This window comes from Manis pentadactyla, chromosome 7 (assembly GCF_030020395.1).
Source record: "Manis pentadactyla isolate mManPen7 chromosome 7, mManPen7.hap1, whole genome shotgun sequence".
Lineage (NCBI taxonomy): Eukaryota > Metazoa > Chordata > Mammalia > Pholidota > Manidae > Manis > Manis pentadactyla.
The window spans coordinates 108,661,102-108,683,682 of NC_080025.1; the positions used below are offsets into that span (position 1 = coordinate 108,661,102).

At 39.9% G+C, this 22,581-nt stretch overlaps 1 protein-coding gene across 8 annotated transcripts in view; it reads right to left on the reverse strand.

Moving 5' to 3' along the window:
- ELMO1 (engulfment and cell motility 1) overlaps window positions 1-22,581 on the reverse strand; it is a 507,053-nt gene that overhangs the window by 211,904 nt on the left and 272,568 nt on the right. For all 8 annotated transcript variants that reach the window (XM_036897341.2, XM_036897344.2, XM_036897340.2 and 5 more), the window contains one exon: window positions 20,051-20,159. In XM_036897341.2, coding sequence (XP_036753236.1) covers window positions 20,051-20,159 — 109 coding nt within the window. The remainder of the gene's footprint in view (window positions 1-20,050; window positions 20,160-22,581) is intronic.

Below are 22,581 nucleotides of genomic sequence, written 5' to 3' on the forward strand. Positions count from 1 at the left end.
ATAAATAATAAAAATTAGGAAAAACCTCAACATGTAAAAATAGATATCTTTTTTATAATTAGGCTTTATCTACCAATGGTATGCTACCTAGATATCAAAGAATATATCCTTTTAGGACATTTTAAGATATAGAAACACGTTATAGATAGGATAATTTTGAATGAAGAGAAAAACTGGTATCTAAACAGAGGCAGTATGATCCCATGTTTTTCATATATGCATGTATATGCAAACATATGTATATATATACGATAGTGTGAGGACACAAATATAGATACAGAAGAGGCTACAAGGAAAGATCCCACTATGCCTATAGCTGTTACCTCAGGGTGGCAGAACAGTGAGCAGCTTTAATTTTCTTCTTTAAGCATTCTTATTTTCTAAAACTTCAATAATGAATGTGCATGTTATTTTATTTTATTTTTAATGTATTGATTTTATAATCTTAAATATATGTGTGTGTGTGATAGGATGCTGGTTTCATGTGGATTTTCTTTATTTTTATTTTTTTGGTAGAGAAATGCCAGAGAAAAAATCAAGGGCAATTCTTATATGACCATTTATTCAAAAAAAAAATACTGATCTCCTTTAAATCATATTATATTATTATAATATATTAAAGGTAACTTTGAAATAAAATATACGCTCTAAATATAACTTGCCTAAACAATTATAGTGGGGAAAAAGCCTTATTGGTATTTTATTTTGCTTCTATAGAACTCTCTGCTGAACAGCTTAAAAGAATGCCTGGAGGTTTTGTTATATCTCTAAATAGTTTTACTCATATGAGTGCACTGATGCTGGAATATAAGTTAATGAGGAGCATAAAGATAATTCCACAATTTTACATTATCTTCATCAGATCAGTAAAGTCTCAATGCCTAGAACAAGGTATGGGATATCACAAATGCTCAAAAGATAAATGTCTAATAATTTGTCTAATCTGTAAATTGGGATCTCAGGAGGGAGAGATGACGACAAGAACACGTGTTCCTTGCCATCATATTTGAGCCCTGTTCTTGGAATGTGGTAGGTGCTCAATGGAATCCACAATGAATTCAAATTGGGGTCCACTAGGTCCCCAAAGGCTTTGTGGCAATGACCTGGGACATAGACACTCAGCTGATGTTAGACCAAAAGTGGCTACGGGAGAAAGTGGCAAGGAGCCACGGCATATATGAGGTGGTTTGACTTTTCAGGAAGATGCAAATGGGCTACACCTAAGCAAAGCACAAGCTGTTTGTGGTAGTTCAGGTGTTTGTTTTTTTTTAACTGTATAGAAAGTAAGATCAGAAAAGCAGACAAAGGCCAGTTTAAGGACCCTTTAAAGGATCGATGCAATACAGGGTTTTCCACAGTCCTTGGCTTGAGGAGGAATAAATGACTATTCAATGATTTTCTTATTAGTTGGGACCTCAAAATTGCTTCCTCATACCCCGCTTATTCTCATTCACAGTCATTATGGGTGAAGGGAGCCCAGGAGGAACAAAGGGTGTTTGTCATTGAACCACATGTTTCACTCAGGTTTTAGATACAGGCTTTTCCATAAATGGTGGTTGATGCTTTCCATCTGGAATTATTTAAAGCAGAAAATTCTCTTTCAGATACAACACATAAAACACTGAAATAAGAAAAGTTATTCTAAGTTACTTCTGGCACAGGGCTGACACGGCCTTTCATTTAGAGATGTGCCTTGTGACCCCCTCTTAATGTACACGTAGGAAATGTCACATATACAATTCTGATTTTCCTAATCTACAAAGAAGCTCTCCTAAGAAGAGCGAGCCTGGGAACTCACAGATATCACTAACAGCCAGAAACAGTAGAAAGAGAAAAGATGGGAGCAGGAATTATGCAGGAGATGCCTGCAAATGATAATCGGCCTCCCTTATATCATTGTGCGGCAGGCAACTCATCCCTTAAGATAAACTCTGACAGAATGACATGTTTGAATAAAAAAATGTGTAATGCATACATTAATGCAAAAACAGACAATGCTCTATTGAGTAAGTAATTTCAAGGTAAATTGCCTTATGATGGGGTAGGGGCGGGAGCTTTTAAACTTTTCCATCTGTGACCTACAGCAAGAATTTTTGTGTTGTATCCCAATACACATGCAGATGAATGTAAAACTGATCTAATGAAACACTTATCTTTGCTACTTATAAGGCACTTTAAAAATTATTATATTCCATTTTTTAAAACACTATTCAAAATTCACCAAAGTGATTTCATCACCCCTGGTGAGTCACTATTCGCAATTACTTCAAGAGAGTGATCCACTTGACTGCCTCCTCCCAGGGATGACTTTCCCCGCTATTTCTTGAGATAAAATGCCTACAACCACATTTCATGAACTATTCAAAGTTAGAAATCAAATGATTCAAGGTCATGACTCAAGAAGAATATTCAAAAACAACAGAAATTTGGTATTAAGTATAAATTCAGGCAACTACTTGGCACAGAAACAGGTAAAATAAAAAAAGGTCCAAAGGTCCTCCTCTTATCATCTCACCAGCCATGATGACCGATGTTCGAAGAGATGCAAAATGGGTCAGCAGATGGAGGGTTAAATTTACTTAGTTTTGTTTGTTTTTCTTTTATTTCCTCTTCACCTGAAAACCCATCCCTCCTGGCCAGCCAAAATACTCATTCAGTATCAATGGTTACAATTCTGACTTTTTCTCCAGGCCCGGAGCAGGAAAGAAATTTGGGCTCTCACATGAAGAGGACAAAGATGTTGATCCTCTTGATAACAATCTAGCCACAGCAGGACACACCTGCTGGGTTCTGACCTCTACCTGACTGACAGTGTCACATGTTGGCTGCGGCTGCCTCACCAACCACCTGGCAGCCCCGAGCAGAGCAGAGGGCAAACCCTGGTGGCCCAGGTCCCAGTGCTGCCTTGGGATGGTGGTACCAAGCAGTATCTGCTGAGCTCTTCCTGTGTGTCAGAAACTCTGCCTATGACCCATCCCTCTGCCTTCTGTCATCCCACATGACATTGCTTGTCCTGACTGGAAGGTTTTACTAACTAAGAACTGCCCAAATTATAGCCCTAGAGCCTACAGATTCAATTTTATAACAAAACTGTCTTTATCCAGGTCTACATGGAGCCCCAGAGCTGCCCCCCATCCAGCCTCTCCAAGCTTTTCATCCATGCTGGATTGATGGACAACCTTATACAGGAATCTGAGTGCAACCAACACCAATTATGAAGCAGATGGAGCTGGAGGAAGAAAATGTGCAAAGATGACCAAGTAAATACATCATTTTCATGTAGTGTGACATGTGCCTCACTGGGGGAAGTTTAGGTGTTAAACCCAGCCCTGTGGAAAGGTGCTATTATTAGGGAGTGAGGGCTGAAGAGTGGGTCTGAGGTGGTGACACAAAGAAATGGAGAATGGATATTCTAGGATGAGAAGCCAGTGTGTATGAAGGTACAGAGTGAAGAGGAAGCACATCATGCTGGAATTTCTGGAGCATGGGGATGGTGCAAAGAATTTTGGACTTTACTCTGAGAGAAAGCAGGACCCAACAGGAGCTATCTCATTTTTAAAAATCAGACTAAACTGGTTTGATTTATGCCTTAGATAAAGCCCAGGAGCAGGGATAGATGAGAGAGGGCAGGTGTGCACGCAGCATCACAGTGATCTGAATCAGGGTGATGATGGTGGAAACAGGAGAACCAGGAGACAGAAGAAATCTTCAGAGGTCTGAAGGTACAAACTTCCAGTTGTAAGACAAGTCCATTCTGGGACATAATATATACCATGGTGATGATAGTTAACAACATTGTATTACTATTTGAAAGCTGTTAAGAGAGATCTTGAAAGTTCTCATCACACACACACACAAATTTGTAACTATGTGAGGTGATGGGTATCAGCTAAGCTTATTCTGGTAATCACTTCACAATATACACACACATCAGCTTCCCTTCCCAAATCATTATGTTGTATCCCAAAACCAACAGAATGTTATATGTCAATTACATCTCAAAAACAAAAAGACAGAAACCTTTAGGTTCTGACTTGACAGGACTGGTCACTGGCTGTGTACATGAGGCTGTGACGAAGGATGACATCATGTCAGGGCAGACAACTGGGTGAATGGTGACACCAGGAATCAGGAGTAACACCAAGTTTGGGAGGGAAACTAGTGAGTTTTTATCTTTTCCTTTACTTTTTCTTTACAGCAGGAGCCAGGTCTTCCATTACAACCCACTGCTGGTGAGGAAATGGGACAGAACACAAGAGAAAAGAGGAATGTATCTCCTTCCTTTGTAGACAAAGCAAAGGAAAGTTACTTAGGAACCATAAATATTTATAAGTTTAGTCTGACATTTTCCTCTTTTTTGTCATAAGATAGTATCTATTCATTATTAAGAATACTAAAAGTATAAAGAAGCATAATCAGGACTGACAATGTCCATGGGGCCTGGCAGACACAGTCGTGAAGACCCATGTTACTTTTAGAAGCCCAAGAAAATGTTTTAATCTTAATTGCTTTAAAAATCAGAAGAAAAATACATAGGATAATAATGAATATATGACAATAAATAGTCATCTTTATAGCATTGCAGTCAGGAAATATAAATTTTAATATCATTTTACGGAGGAAGGGCCCCAAGAAGTCAAAAGAAACTACAGCTCATGAAAGTCATAGCATGGCTGTGATATAGATAAACATGTGTCATATCTACATTTATAAACCTCTACCATGTCTATATCTATTAGGCATCTGTGTGCCTATCGGAATATCTCCCTGTATGTAATCACCCAAAATCTCACCATCTCAGTTAGGTTTCTCCCTCTATCCCCAATTTTTTCAGTAGTTCAAAAACTGTGTTAAACCTTGTATCTAAGTCAACCTGATTGCTCACTAGTGTGCAAATGCTTCAGCCTTTCTAGGGGTAACTTGTAAAGGAATACAAATCTTTAAAATTTCAGACCATTTGACACTGAACTTCTACATCTGAGAATTAATGCTCAGGAAATAATCATATGGAATTATAAGGATATTCATCACAGCGCTATTTTCCACTAAAAATGGAAACATCCCTAAATATCCTGTAATAAGAGTCTGGTCAAATTAATTATAGTTGATCCACACAATAAAATATTAGGCAGCCACTAATTAAATAATGATAGAATTATATATTTATTGTTGTAGGAAAATAGTGACAACATATTAATTGGAAGGAACAGGTTTTTAAAATATAGTTTAATCCTATTTTAATGGAAAAAATATATACTAATCTATCTTGGTGGTAGGATAATGGTTAATTATTAGTTATACTTCTCTGCATTTAAAATTTTTCGATGAGCATGTATTACATTGGAATAAAAACATAATGAAAATATGTACTGTTTGATTCAGGATTTGTTGGTAGATATTTCACTAAGGAAATTATTAAAGATGTATGTAAAGATGTAGCCACAGAGATATAGGTCTCCATCATTATCAGTTTTTCCCTCTTTACTGAACCTTTCCCACGAGCAGATAAATACGCTACAATTTTCTCTCACCATTATAAAAACTCCCACTTAACTGTAAATTCCCCTCTAGCTTCCTTTCCACCTTATTTTTCTGCTCTGCTGTAAAGCAAAACCCTTTTAAACAGGTGTCTATAATAATACCCCTCAAACTATGTGTGATGAAGGACCAATTTGTTTTTCATTTCTAATCTGTTGACTAGAAACAGACACTCTTGAAAAATGAAATAAAAATTGATCACCTGAAAAACAATCATGGGCTTGAATGTCTTGGTCATATCAAACCATGATTAAGTTTTCTGAAAGCTGACTCTGCACTATCTCCTCGCAGCAATCCTCAGACCACGCTGCGCAGCTCTCATCTGTGCTCACTGTCCCAGTCCCTCGGCCTGCACTTGATGTTAACCCATCCGTCAAGCACTCTTCCCCACCACCCCACTGAAACTGCCCTTGCTTAGGTCACCTCTACCCCCACATTGCTACAGTCAATGTTCAATGCTCAATCTGCATTTAATTCTATCATCTGCAGTATTTCATACAGGTAATCTCTCCTTCACCTTTAATTTAGCCCCTGTAATTCTCCTGCTTCCTCTCTTCTCCCCAACCCTCAACTTTTAGGGTGCTTCATGGCTCAATTCTGGAGCCTCTTCTATGCTTTCATCCAATCTTATAGCTCTAAATATTGTCTACATGCTGATGATGCCAAAAGTTGAATCGCCAGCTTAGAACCATCCCCTGAACTCTAGATGTATATATCCAAATACTCAATCAACATCTCCATTTGGATGTCAAAAAGGCACCTCAAAATTAGCAAAACTAAAACAGATCTTCTATGATCTTCTACTCTCTCCATCAACTTTGATGACAACTCCATGCTTCTAGTTGTATAACCTTGACTCATATTTTTATTTCCCATCCCACATTGAATCTGTCCAGAAAATCTTGTTTGCTTTACCTTTTAAACATATCTGGAATCCAACTACTTTTCAGTATCCCTACTGCTAACACCCTCGTTCAAGACACCATTAACTCTCAGCTTGTTCATTATAGTGCAGTGTATTAACTTGCTCTTCCTGATAATCTAATGTCAATAGATCCAGCCAAACAATTCTTTCGAATTATAAATCACATAATGTCACATGCATGCTCAATCCATCCCATGACTTCTTTTTTTTTTTCCCACTCAGAGTAAAAGCTGATTTGTTACAATAGTCTACAAGGGCTGCAGAATCTCTCCACATTCTAACCCCTCTTTATCTCCTGCTAGTCTTCCCCTTGGTTCTGTCTGCTCCTGCCACACTGGCATCCCTAAGAGGCTTTTCCCAAGCTGGACACTCCTGCCTCAGGGCCTTTATGCAGCTGTTCTCTCTGTCAGGAAAAGTTTTGTCCAGATACCATCCTGGCTCATTCCCTCACTTACTTGTATTTTGATCAACATCGTCTTCTCAGTGAGACAATGTCATGCAGCCTCCCTTTTGTCCCTCCACTGATTTCTCAATTTTATTGATCAATATTTTATTTTATTTCTCCCTCTGATTTTTCTCCACTCCATTTTTCACCATGTGATACACATCTTTATTTGTTTATTGTCTGTTTTTCTCCAAGTAAAACATATGGTAATTAAGGGAAGGGATGGTGTTTGGTTTCAATGCTACAGCCCCAGGGCTAAAAAGTTAAGAGTATTTACTAAGCAAATGTTAATCCTGGTGCCCCTGATAAAACAAAAGTTTGTTAACAATATAGAGATCTGTCAACATGAGACCCATACTTTCATAAAATGGGATGCTATTTATTTCTATAGCCACAATATGGCCATACATCTGAAGTGATCACTATTCAACTATTAAAAGCTTGCATAAATTGCAAATGAATAAATTTGTTGAAAGTAAAAAGATCTGTAACATGTGAAGTGAAAAGAATCAGATTACAAAGTAATATGAATGATATTATCTCATTTTTTATCATAAAATAGGATAGGAAAATTTGTTAACATATATGCATTAAGGTAAACCCCTAGTCCAAAATAAAAATTTTTTAAGTGATCAAAACGGTCAATGCTGTGAGGCCTTACTTAAATTTGAGGTTTCTTCTGACGACATCAATGACACAGGATTAGTTCTGACCTGGCTAAATTGGGATGGGAAAATAAGTCTCTGCACTTTATTAGGACCTTAAGGGCTCCAGCACGAAGCAGTTTCTCTAACCAGGAACAACCAAAGAACCCTCAGAGGTGTGCTTCTCGGGGTGGGGATAGGCATGACTTGCAGAAATATTAAGCAGCATTTGGATTTAGGCTTGTTTCTTCTTCCAAGTTTTGGGATTATTTAAACACTCCTGTTTCCAAGTAAAGCTGAGCAAGGCAGCTGCCTCAGCCGCCAGCCCGGCTGCATCACAGAGTGGTGAGAACCGTGGAGCTGCCCAGCCGAGAGAATACCAAGGTGGGAAAAGACAGTGTGATACCAGCTAGGCAGGGAAGAATGAAGTCAGAGGGATATTTTTTGCCATTTTCTTGATCTGTTTTGGCAAAACTAGGTTTAACTCTTCTTCTCAAAGGACTTTTTACTGGCGAGAAAGTTGGTATTTCAAAGGAGGAAAAAAATTCAGAGTGGGAAAAGCATATTAAATTAAACTTTTCATTCAAAAGGTGAGAACAATTGTATCTGTGGGAGAAACAAGCCCTTCAGTCCAGGCTGCAAGGTTGCTGCATCCCAAGAGCCCTTGATAACAGGTCTCCGGGCACTTCTTTAATGCTTGCACATAGCCCACTAGCAGTCTAGGTTAGACACATGTCACTCAAGCACTGATGAAGGCAAAGATCCAGTTACCAGTTTAGTGGTTAAGTGTCACCATATTGGGTATATAAAAGGGCCACAGCAACCTTGGAGGCAGCAGTCACCTGGCAATGACAATGCTTCCAACCTGAGGAAACCATGGACCATGCAGGAGAAGAGGCTTGTCTAGAGCTGGCCAGCAGTGGAGCAAGAACTAGAATCCAGGTCTAATGTCTGCTCTAGAGCTCTTACCAACCCATGAAGAATCCATTTGATCATTGTCTGAATTATAACGGGGGTGTACAACAAAGATTCCGTAACTCAGGAGGAGCCAGTCAGGCTGCTTAGGAATGAATTGGAGAGTTTATTAAACATGAAAATTTCTGGATTGCATAGCAGGGACTTATATTCCACAGAAGCTCCCCCAAGTGAATCTGATGTACAGTCAAATTCAGGAATCACTGGCCTCGGTTATACAAGACAGAAGAGCAAAGAAACCAGAGATTTCTATTAAAAAAAAAATGCAAGTCATTCTCCTTACTCTATGAAAAAACAACACGGAAATATGCAATTATAAAGCTCAAAATAGCTTCTTCAGGGAAAATAAAAATGATTCACACTTCTAAAGATGCTCGGGCCACAGCTGCAATCTGTTCTTGTGATGGCCAAAACCCTCAGAAAGCCAAATTAAAGGAAGCCGCATTGAACTTGATTACTGGGACTCCAGGCTGCATCCCTGGAGGTGGGGGACAACCACTCTGGAGAGACACCCAGGCGCTCTGACCTGCAACAAGCTGACGACTTGGCTCCCTAGCCTACAGCAGCCATCCCAGGGGACCTGGCTCCCTTTAGGCTCTAGGGGCTGGATGTACCTACGTGGGCAGGAGGTGTCTTTGGAGGAGCAGTTTTCTGGCCTCTCTGCATCCTCACTGGAGTCTGAGCTCTGGACTGGTTAAAGTCCACCCATTTTCCATTTCCAGGGGGTGGGCAGGGAAGAAGGTGCAAGCTGAGAGCTGTCTGGAGGCAGTTGGGAATATAATAAATGGAAGTCACACAGCTGTGTGTTCTGAAACACAAGATAGAAAATAGATCATTTTTTTCCTCTTCGGGGAACATGCTGTAGTGTTGATATTTTCTAATATCACCAAATTACCCTGAGGAAGAAGAGGAGGGGAGTCAGGAAGGTATTTTGTTCCTTTTGTCTAACACATTCCCACTTTAGAAGAAAAAAAGGATGGTGTTTGGGAGGTTTCAGAGTAAAACACAAAGATCATAAAAAATTCAGGGATATCTGAAAAATATTTTTGGACCTGACCCTGAAACTAAACACAGACTATATAAAAAGCACTGGCCTAGAGGCTATAAAAGGTGAATTCACTCTGAATCTCATCTTCAAGGAGCTTACAGTTTGTAAGGAAGATGAAATTTTAAAAAACAAAAGCAGTGGATGATGTCTTTGCACAATAGTTAAGAGTAAACAGCATAGTGGTGTCCCCCAATAGCTGGCTGCGTCGATTGTCTGCATGACCTCTCTACTCAACCCCTCCCAGAGTCTCAGCTCCTTCTTTTGTCAGTGCAGATGCTGTAAGGGGTTTCACTACTGACTTCAAGGAATTGCCTGCCATATAGGAATGCACCTCCTAAATAGCAGTGGTCTTTATTTTTCCTTAAATAAATTGTACTTTTCTTTAAATCAGCAAGTGGTTTTGATTAAAGTTCAAGTGCCCAGGACTGTGAGGGAGACTCTACAGAGCTACCTCCTAATCTACTCCACCAACCAGGAAAATCTCTCTGTTTGAAGGCCTCAGGCCAAGGATGAAAGTTTTAAAAGCCATTTTAGGGCTTTCTGCCCTCTGCTGCTCTCCCAAGGTCTGGGGACTCCAGGAGAGGGTGGGGAGGATCAGGGGTTGTGGGGGAACTCACTCCTAAGGGAAGTACATTAAAGACTGAAGCCAGGGGGCTGCTTCTGGGTTGCTTTTGTTTTACTTGTGTACATTTTGGTTTAAAAATCATACAGGGCAGCAGCTCATCACCATTGCAGTGCAGTCTGGCACCCTGATTTCTGTTGTTTTAATTCCTTTCTTTTTGTCATCTACTTTACCATCTATTTCAGTCTTCTAACATTCTGCTCATACCTTCCCTCTAATTTCTTGCTCCCTTTCCAAATTAATATTCTACTTTTACAACATATTAGGATCTTTTAGCTCGTGCCCTGGCACATCATGATCCTGCAATCGATGCTGATAAGGGTGATTATTACTCTGGAAAAAGAATAGCCTATGGGGTCCCAGCCTGGGGTACAGAACTAGGGAAAGATGGTTTTGGAGTAAGATTAGTAACTTTAATACAAGATTGATTTTACAAGTGAGAGAGAAAATACTACCCTTGCAAATGGCCTCTTTCATCTACAGGGATCATGCTACTTTTACGTTTTTTTCTTTTTCAATGGTGTTCCTGTCGGTATATATATATATAAGCTGCATGTCCTGAAATCCACAGTCCCTCATGTATATAACCACTGGTTTTTAGCTAAGCCACAGCCACAGTGTTGTAGAAGAAGGGAGGGGAAGGTGCATGTAAGTGTCATCCACATCCCCCCACTGTGCTGGGGAGCAGACAGGCAGCATGAGCCTCCCTCAGCAAGCAGGTATCCTGAACCAGGCTCCAAACCCTGCTCCCATGGAGATGCCTCATTCAGGGGCACCCCAACCTTCCTCCCCACAGCTCTTCTGGAAAGCAGAATTGCATATAATTTAAAATAATTTTTAAAATGTTATTTTGATTATTTTCTTTATATTACAATTTTTTCTTCCATAAAAATTTATTTTTCATATTTTTATAACAATATTTGCAAATATTTGTGTGTGGAGAGAGACAGAACAAATGACAAAACAAATATGGCAAAATGTTAACAGGTGAACCTGGGTGACAGGTATATGTGAATGGGTTCCTTGGACTTTCTTGCAAAAATATTTTTTTAAAAAAGAAAAATATCTTTATTTCAATTTTCCTTGCTCTCCTTTATCAGTACTTCCCTGCCAATTTCTACTTCTTTATTGAACTTTACAGTCATCCTGTGAAGTTTCCATCCTCACTGCCATTGATACTTTGCAAGGAGATATGAGCCTGAACACTGATTTGGTAGAACTTACATCTTTATCATGGTATTCATGTTTTCCCACAGGGAGTAAAATATTTGCTTATTTATGTATTTGAAACATGTACTGCATATCTTAGAAAAATCTTAATAGTTTTCTTCACGTAAGTCCAAGATGTTTTCTATTAGGATTATTCTTAAGCAGCTTACCTTTATACTGCCACTACTAAAAAAAAAAATCCTTGTTATCTACTTTATAATTAACTAATTACTGCTAACATATGGAAATGCTAACAAGTTTTCTTTATCTGTTATGTAGACAATCTTCTAAATTACATTACTTTTAACAACTTTTCCTTTGCTTCTTCAGGGATTTCTGGATAGACAGTTTCATTGTCTATAACTGAAAATTATTTCAGTGCTTCTATCAGTGAACTCTATTTCTACCAATGAACTCTATTTCTATTTGTGTCTTCCAGATCAAGGAAAAATAATAATGGTGAATATTAGCTTCTTACAGCTTCCTACTTTAGTTACAGTTTTGAATGGGAAAGCTGTTTTGGTATCACCATTTTAAATATAGGTTGGCTTATTGCTTTAGAGCAGCTTAAAAGAATAATTCTAAGAATATGTCCTATTTCAACATATTTAACAAATGATATTAAATGTTATCAAGTACTATTTTAGCATTAACTGAAATGAGCATTTGAGTTTTCACATTGAGTTTATTCATGTGAGCACTTCTTGCTTCCCTGTAACAAAGGAATCTTTGATCCAAATTCAAGGGTCACTGCTAGTAAATACAAAGGCCTTTATAACATGCACTTTGCAAACATTCATAATCCATTTTTTTAATTTTATTTTTTATTTGCCTTTGTTTTCACCATTTATTTATTTTTTAATTATCTTTATGCTTTTTTATAAGCCACCTCAACTTTTAGGGGCAACAGGCCAGGATTTAAGGGGAAAAAAGTATTAATACACAGTAGAAAATTATTTTTTAAAAAAGGCACAGATGAGGTGCTACGGAGTTGAGAGGAGAATGCGATGCCTTCCCACAACAGGGATCAGGGCAGGAATCAGAACTGTCACCCAGTCCTGATGTTTGAGATGAGCCTGCGCAAGTGTTTCTATAAGGCAAAAGAAAGAGACAGTGGGCATCTGTGTTCTTCCAACATGTCTATGTCTTTCTTCCTTATGAGCTGGGGGAAATCTACCCTTCAATCCATAACCCAACAGACAACAGAAATGGGTGCTGACTGTTCCAGCTACATATCTTTTCAGAAATAATGTAAAAAGGATCAAGTCCTAAAAATGCCTATGTTAATATGAATTATTTTCATCCATTATAATTGAGATGTGCTTGATATATTCTCTTAAACCACCAAGTTTAATTTGTCTGAGCAATCACTTCCTATGCAGATAAACTTTACACTGTGATTTTAGACGTGTCAAAGAGTACTGTCTTCTGGAACTCCAACAAACCACCATGGAATTTCACTCTTAAGACAGACAATAAAAGCACAGAAAGGGCTGGCTTTGCTATGGGAAGGGATACATCGCAGTGTCTCTGAATCTGTGCATATTCAGGTTAATGCTATTTCCTTCACAAATAGAGCATCTCACAGTTAACAAAATATTTTAACCTACATTCCTTCATCTGATTCTCAGATGAGGATAATAATAATGGTGTTGATGGTGAGAATTTCCCCATGTTACAAATAGGAGACTAAGGGGCAAGATGGCTGAACACCTTGACAAAAGCCCTTACTTACATCAGCTACACCTACTACTTCAAGGTAGCAGAAGTACACCTAGGGCTTCTGGTTCTGAATGTAAGAATCTCACATCAAGTCCTCCTGAATTGTGATAATACTATTATGAAACCTGATACTAGTTTTATAATGGTTCTAAACAACCACTCTCAAATGGCTTTTATACTCTCTCCAACAGCATTTTTAATTTGAGCCAAAGGTGGATATAACTTTCTAAATCCAGGCTCAGGCCTTGAACATTATTTTACTTATTTTTTGTTTTTATATTAAAGTTGAAGTAGAACATGGAAGTAGAATATGAGTATTCAAGATATAGTCAAGATCTGAGGGGATTCAACTTTCCATGGAGCATGGGTACAAGCTAGTATTAGAAGGCAAAAAACATTCCTTAAGATGTTTAATTGCTAAGAGGTAATTTTCTTGAGTTTTCTGTAGCCAGAATGTTCTAAGAGTGAAAGTGATGGATGGTGCTTCTCAAAGTACAAAGCACCAATGTCCCAGAGTTAAGTATCTATTCTAATTGCTGCTGCACCCCAAAGAGTCCTTCAGATTGCTCATCTGTGTTATTTTTACTTGCTAAAGCAGAGGTGTCTGCGTGATGAATTATATAAGGTGTTTCACTCAGCACACCAGTATGTTATAATAAATATTGCCACTGAAAGACAAAGTAAGGAGATGCTGAACATTTTCATAGTGTGTGATATAGATTTCATTCTTGTTTTTTTTAAACAGAGAAGTGGTTATTAAATTATAATCTAATTGTATATGGTCAAACAGGTGAAGAGGGCAAACTGTTCCAGAGAAATAAGAGAACTTCAACCACAAATATATGTCCATCCTACCCTTTAAAATACACCCAAGAATAACCCACACACAAAAGTGTAATTGAGGAAGTGAAAAATACATATATGCTAAAAGGAAAGTAAGGTGGTGGAGCCCTAGCTTCTTAGCGATGAAAAATGAAATATAATCAAACCTCAATTTCCATTTTTCTGCAACCTTTGATATTGCTACATTAATAAAGTACTAGTGCATATCCCCAATTCCCAATAAGGCAAAATGACTGGGGGTTGTAACCTGACTTTAGTTTGTTATGGTTTTCTACAGCAATGAGGAAAATACATAAGAAAGTTTTTAAAGTAAAGGGACAAAATAAAGGGTTTCACATAGCTATTTTCCCTATCTTAGCAGAACCCCAATTTTCTTTGGTTATCTACCATCCTGCAATCAGATATTCGGGAAAGGCTGGTCTCACGCCCAGTCTAAGGAGTGGCTAATGATTGGTCCCATTCCCCTTTTGACTGGGTTAGGCACAGGCCACAGTGTTAAACCAATGAGATGGGAGACAGTTTTCTAATGGACTTTTGGAAACATTTCCACACATGTAAAGGAGGCTCACTGGAAAAGACAGCCTCCTGTTTCTCTGTACCATGTGATGGTAGCCACCATTTTGCTACCTGCCTAAGACAAATTTAGTACATCAAGAATGGCAGAACCAAAAGATGGAAAGAATTTGGGTCCTTGACCACATCACCGAACAGTCCAGTTAACCAACTCTGGTTCCTACTCAACTCTGCATCTGTGATATTGAATAAATGTCCTTTGGAAATAGACTATTTTGAGCTGGGAATTCTATTACTTGCAGCTGAAACTCTCCCAGCTGCTGCGTTATCTGGGCTGGAGCCACAGTGAGGTAAGATTTTCCCTGTCCCTGGCCCTGCACATTATCATGTGCATAAATTTTTGCCACAACCACAAAAAATAATCCAGTTCTAGAATTTTACGCCCAGGACGGAGACATTTTTTCTTATTAAAAATTCTTCTGTTGGTTCCCACTGCTTATAAGGTCAAGTCCAATCTCCTCTGCATAATAAATCCTTACTGGGATCTGTCTTGCTTCTTCTGTGTTAGTATCTCCTCCACTGGCTTGCTCCCTCAAGCCCCTGCTTTAGGTGCAAGGAACTAGAATTCCCGGAACCTCCCGGTTTTCACCTACATCTCACAGCCTGGGACTTCCAATAGCCACTGCCCACCATGCAATGTCTGTGCCTGCCTGGTTATTCTGATGACACGACTCAAGCACCTCCTCTTCTGTGTCACACCCTCCAAGATTCTCCCTTCCTTAGTCTGCCTGATTCCCCAGGAGCACAAAGACTGAGCATTGCCTCCTAGTGACAGTCATATAACTTCAATGTAATTTTACAAACAGCAAACTGTTTTATAGTCATTTGTTTATGTGAAGAACTATCTAGTCAGCATGTGAGCTGCTGAAGGATGGAGTGTGTTTTAAGTCCAAGTTATCAGCGATTAGATCTTGACTCATAGAGAAGAAGCCCTATAGTTATTGAGTAAATGAGAGACAAAAAGAAATATCCTAGCTCTATCTGATATTGGAATATAACTGGATGAGGTGCTACACATCCAAAAAATAAGTAATTGACCTGTTTGTATCAGAAATCAAGTTTTCCTCCCATCTCTCAACAACTTACTATTGCTCTAGTAATAACAGCTACCATTATATTGACAAAGCAACAGTTACCATTTTCAGTCCCAGTTAAGAGTGAGGTATCTTCGTAAGGACTTCACATCTGTGACAAGTGTGGGTGGATTTATCTGTGTTGCGCCTCCCTTACTCTGTGAGCGTATCATTTCCTGGGTTCCCCCACCCCCAGCCACCCCATGCACACACACTTGCCTCTTCGTTTGAAGACTTGCCCTTCTTTACTTGCTCTACTTCAGTCTTGTTCTTCTGAGGCTGCCAATTATACAAACAAGGCCAAGGGGCTCTGTGACCACATCCAGGTCCATAAGTATTCTTTGTAATTTTAAATATTGAAACTAAGGGAAAACAAGTCCTTGCTCTCAAAAAAGCTTCATGGAGAAAGCAGTCAAAAATAATTTTAATCAGAGTGGGAAGAGTGGAGAAACAAGAGACGTTGCCCCAGATCCTGGTTCCAGCTATTACCTAAGCCAGAGTGCTTCCCTGGCGTCGTCACTCAACCCATGGTTTGCTTATGGAAACTGAGATGAAAAACAGCTATCTATCTTCCAACGAAAGCAACACCCCGTATTTCCTTTAATCCTCCTAACAACTATGTGCAACAGGTATTACCTTTATTTTATTGATAAGGAACCAGAAACTCAGAACAGAGGAGAAACATGCCCAAGGCCTCCACTTAGTAACTGAACTGTGATTTCAAAGATGGGTCTTCCTGATACCAAAAGGCAACCACTCATTTTCCTGCCTCTTTCTACACTACTCTTCTTTGGGCATCTGGAACACCAATTTGAGCTCAGTGACCCTAAACACTATGCAGTAAGTATAAGTCTTCTCTTCATTAATAAACATAGATGTCATTGATCTTCATTAACTCCTGGGGGTGTTACAGGCTTCAGTTAAACAACCTTGATAAAGTGCTCTCAGAATATAAATAGACATTGTTTTCTATACTACACTATCAAACATTTGCCTCTCGCAATGTCAATAATTGGAAAGCAGAAAAACAGCGATTTCTTAAAAAGCAACTTTAAAAAAAGCTGTGCATACATATTTGGTATCAGTAACTTAATTAAACATTAATATGCTTGCTTTGAACACCAACATATGATTGTCATTTCAGAAGCGCATTTCCTCAAAAGACCTAAACTCAGAAGACACAGCATTTCTAGAAGATTGAATCTTTCTACTTTTATATATGTCCTTTTTTCAATCAGTTAAGATTTTTGATTGGTACTTCTTGGGTCTCAGCCTTGCTTATAGATCTAACATGACAGAGATCTTCCTGGTCAATTATTAATCCAAATTTGAGAAGAATCATGAACTTAGGAAAGGAGAACAGCAGACACATGTAAACCAAAAGAAGATGGATTTGTTCGTGAAACAAATTTTCTTCAGCAGAAAAATAGATTATTTCCTTCAACATAAGGGTGCACTCAGATTGTTTTTTCGTATTAGTATCTTATTTAATATGGCAACAGGCAAAAGGCAATCCATTAAAAAGCAATTTTCCTCTTATCTCAGAGTGTTTCATCATTTGATGTCTAGCATTTAATCAGAATGTACCAATCCTTTAATATTTTATGAGCAGAAAACAACTCACTTGGGTGTATAGACTTCAGACATGTGGGAATCTTTTGTAAGCCTTGCAAAGTGTCCAGAATGGCCTTTGAAGTGGATGACGAGCAATAGGTCAGCCTGAAAACTTAAACTATGAAAACACTGGAAAAAATATGCTTTAGAAGAGATAACGGGCATTTTAAAATATACATAATGACATATAACTGACAGGAAAAATGTCAGTCCCAACTTATTTACACTTTCTCAGCCAGAAGCTTCTGGGGACAGAGACCATATCTGGTTCACCTTTGTGCCTTCAGTGTCCATCATAGTCCCTGGCACATTGTAAGTAATCAATCAATTTGTCTGAAACAAATGAACAAGTGCATTTGTCATCTTAGATGAAGGGAACCTGCCATGAGTATGCCAGGTCCCGGCTGTCCGAGGCCAACCTCGCTGAAGAGACCAGGGCTGCCCAGGTACTAAGTGAGTTGTGGCAAAATGTTGGAAGACTTATCTGCAGCATAATGTGAGATATAGAAAATACACAGTGCAAAACAGCATCTGGGGCACCCCTAGAGATCCCCAAGGTATTTGCCTTTACCCCATTCTATTATCTCAGCCCATAGGAATCAGGTTGTGTCCTAATTCCTGGCTTGATACTAGATCCTCAAAAGTCTGAGAGGGCTGCTGTACACCAGCCAGACATCAGCCCCTACTCTGCATCCAGTCCCTCCCTGGAGCACAGAGCTGACATTCACCTGAGCAGCTCACCTCAGCACTGCTGAGACTCCTGCCACCCACGGCTACCCTCCACCCATCAGGCAGGCCCCTGGACATGGAGGTGAGTCCAAGCAGATCCACATTTACCTTGCCCACACACAGCCTGGAATTGGGTCATCTTTTCCAAGTTAGCCCCCCTAGGCGGAATATTATTTGTTCCCTGGGTACTCCTCTCTCTCCTACTACTGCAATTTCAACCACTGAGGTTATTTGAGATCAAACCAAAATGAACACAACTATTCAACTCATTACCCAAAGTACTACCAATCAATTTCTGTGAAGATGTAAGAGCACAGTGACATTTGTGAACACATTACCCAAGGACACAAAGGGCATTGGTGGCAGAGATAGACCCCACCTCCCCTTTATTCCCAACTGTCCCCTACCCGCTGTGTCTGTTCTGTGTTGACTTTTAGCATGAGAAACACATGTCTTTTGGGAAAGGAGAAGAGCAGAAAGCTGGGTATGGTGATCAAAGCACAAAAGTGTGTACCTGCTGCTGTCATCCAGAGGAGAGCTGATAGCCAAAGGGGGCCGCAGGGGAAGCTGGGAATGGGGTGAGGGAAAAGGTGATGTGGGGCAATAACCTGGACACAGAAGTACCAGCCAGGCAGAGCATGACTGTTCTCCACTTTCTGAGAATCTTAAGATAGCCCTGCAATGTTTTTTAGCAAGTGACTTTTCACAGCTGCCCCCATAAAACTGAGATAAACATAAAATAGTTACAGTTATCAGACTGAAGATTTCAGTAGGATTTGTTTTCAACTGAAGTCTTTAATCCTTTACTAGAATAAATAGTAAGCTATACAGCAGATACAACTCTCAACAAGTCAGTCTCATGAGGAGTAGGAAGGAAAACTCACACCAAAGGTCCAGGTAAACAGGAATGTTACCCCTGGTCATCAGTGAACCTGAGCACATGAACACAGAAATCTCAGGGTGGGCTGCTGCTCTACTAGTGCGGAACTGCCCAAACTTGGGCTTGTAAGCAATGAACTTTCATGATCAACCAAGTCGGCTTCAGCCTCTTTCCCCCGCCCACCCATACTGGAGGGTAATGCCTGCTGCACTTGGTCAGCCAGGCTCAAATGCTCAGGCTTTCCTTACAAAGTTCTAAATTTTCTAGTTTACCTTAGCAGCACCTGTAGTCAGTTCTACATTGTAAATAAAACATAACGCCCTTTCCAATGTAATCATCAGATTCCTTCCCATTAATCACTCCAGAACATTATGTTAAGCTCTCCAGGAGGTAACTGAACATTTATGCTTTCCCAGTAATACAGAACACCCAACATTTCTCTGGTATAAATGGCCTTCTCTGGTGCCCATTGTTATTAAGCCTACGAGGAAAGATTTATACGTGTGTTGGCTCCATAGATGTTGGAGGGAATGGAAGTCCACCGCTTTATGGAGGCTTGGTGTTGGCAATGATTGCAAGCCAGGTTAAATCAGCTTCACCTTAACAGGTTTAAGCTGAATTATGCCAATGACCAAAAGGCAAGAAAATTGCCATGCCCTTTTTTTTGGGGAGTCCAATCCTAAATTTGATAATATAAGTAAGAAAAAGCAATAAGCATATCTCTGATCACATTTTTCATGATCAGCTACCCGTTTTCTTCAATAACCCCTTCTTTCTTGCAGAAAGCATTCTGAACAAGGGAGATACTGGCAGCAAGAGGATTTCATGAAAGTATTCAAATAGAGAAATAGTGTTTCTAAAGAAAGAAAATGATCCACTGATAGATTCAAAACTGGGATTTTAAAACAGAAATTCATAGATCTTTTTCCTAAACAGAGTAGTAAATGCAATGCTGTTTTTATACTCATTTTTGTGACATTTGAAATTCAGTCACAAAACCTGAAAATGTTTCCATTTTGTAGATGTTAATAATGGTTATTCCCAGAGCAGACATGCAGAAATATATACACTGGAAACTTCAGGCAAAGAATGTTGCGTCCACAGCGACGCATATACAAAGCTGCCAGCACCTTGGGAATTCTCTGCATTGGTCAGGACGCAGCCCTGGTCACTGGGTCTCTGCCAGCTTGTGGGAAACAAGCATACTTACGCAGCTCACCCACTTTCAAGATCTCACACAGCATCTTGGTCAGCTCTATGCTACTGCGGCCAAAGGGACATTCATGCTTATCTTCTCGGCTGCTGTTCTCAAGCACAATCTGCAAGTGGGAAAGGGAACAGGTCAGAAAGGGAAGTCAGTTTGCAGAAAATGGCAACATGTTGGCTCTGCTGTAATGGAGAAACAGATACACTCCAGATCATCAAACTAAGGCACTTGGGGGCAGAACAGGATTGTACTCTAAGTATATTCTCAGTATATAGCATAAAAAACTCTCCTGCTTTACAAACCTCCTAAAACCTCCTTTGACCCCATAAATTTTGTTTGTTGGTTTCCACTTACCCAGAGGTACCCATGGAGAGTTTTCCAAAACAGTACAATAAAGACTTTTTATTTAAGTGACAAAACCACTCTCTTTTCCTCCCAGTCACATCTTGCCTTTCCTGGGAATAGCAACTCTTCTTCTGTCACTTCCTCTCCTACATTTTAATCACATATTTCCCACAGAAGTGTCAACATTCTTGCAAGAGCTCACCCTGGCATTAGTTGACTAATGGGATGCATACTACACGCCCATGGGATGCATCCCACGCCCATAGGGTGCATGCTACAAACCAGACCAGCCAGAGTTCCTCCCTGGGATGCATCATACCAAAAGGGGAGAATTGGCTTTGTTATGCTGACTGACAACACCAGAGGGGTGTGAGCACAGGACCTTTCTGAACGTGAGCCTGCAAAGAAAATGAAGAAAAGCAAGCTAGAATGCAGAGGAAACCAGGAAGGAGACAGTGGGTGCCCAGCATCTGAGTGCCTCATCCCACTGGATCTTGTGGCAAAACCACTTCCTGTTCTTGCTGTTCATTTGTTTAACCTCTCCTCTGAAAACACCTGGGTCTACCAAATAAATGTTCCCCTTTCCTAAAGCTAGCTGAGATGTTCCTACCAAGACTAAGGGAGCCATCCTACACATAGGTCAAACAAAAGTAAAACAAAGCAACAAAACTCTATTTTAAAATTACTAAACTTCAAATTCCCAAATTCATGTGTCAATAAAAGGAATAACCAACTTATCCATCTCTGTAGCTGCTTCCAACTTCCCCACTGGAGTTGTCCAGTCACCTCCTCAGAGCTGCCCTGCCCTCAGTGGGTGTCTCCCAGGAGCATCTTGGGCAAAGCTATGCGCTGACTTATGTTGTTTATCCCTTCTGGCTATGGACCCTCAGTGGCAGGAGTGGTGCTTTATTCATTCAATCAATAATAGTAACAGAGCACTTATTATCTGCCAGAAAGATGACTAGGCCCCATACGAGGGAGAAGAAGACAAGCCAGGGCTCTGACCTCATGGAGCATTCATGTTGATTGAGGGAGGTGGATAAAATGAAAGAGGTAATTCTATTTTATCACAAGTGCTATGAAAAAGATTAAATGGTTGAGGTGGTTAAGAGCAAGGAGGAAGGCCTGCTGAGGGGCCAGTTTAGATAGCCAGGAGCCTTCTGGGAAGAGAAAGCACGTGCCATCCCAGGGTCTGGGAGAAAGGATATTCCAGGTGAAGGGATCAAGGACAGAGCCCTTGAGTTGAGTAGGATGTGCTTCAGGCAGGCCAGCACACTGCCTGGTCTGCCATGTGGAGGGGTTTGAGTTGTGCAGGGTAGCAGTTTGGTTCCAGGAGCCTGAGGGGGGACAGAACAAGCCCAGGGAGCCCAGAGATGGATCAGAGCCACTGACCCAGAGCTACATGGGGTGTCAGACATTCTAAGACCCTGACAGGCTAACCATGGGATTTAGACAGGCAAGTGACATGACCCGGTTTGTTCTTAAATGATCTATGAGTGTGGAGAATGTAGAGCAGAGAGGAAGAGAAAGAGCACAGCCCTTCAGGAGGGTCTGGGCAGCGATCCTGGCAGAGCCCAGAGGTGCAGACTGGGCCTGTGCAGTGAGCTCAGCGCATGGTAAGCAATCAGAAAAGGCAAGAAGAGGAAGAAATGGAATGAAGAGACAAGGAGGGGAAGGCCTTTAGGAAAAAGAGATAAAAGAAAGAATATTTGGAAGGAGGGAAGAAGAAAAGAGAGAAGGAAAAGGGGAAGAAGGAAGAATAAATGAAAGTGTTGTTTATTGATACAAAGTTCCAAATAGTGAAGTAAAGTGAGGGAGCTCAGGTGGATTGTTTAAAGCCAAAAGAGTAGGATGTTAAGAAAAATGTGCACCAATTGTTTTCTGAATAAACATCATAACAACAGCACACACATATACACAAATTATCATATGCATTAATAGTACCCCAATAACAAATCAGCTGTTTCTACCTGGGGATGTTCCTTCCTGCATTGCATTTAAACCTAGTTGTCATCACAACATAAGGAGTTTGCATATTCGATCTCCTCTTCCACTTGGTGCATCACAGGCATTTTTTGCAGCCTCCATCATCACTAAATCTCCCTCTTGATTGTCCAGGAAGTCGGTGAACCATCCCATTTTGTGGTACTTTTCAACCATTTGCAACATATGCTCACATAAATAAATAT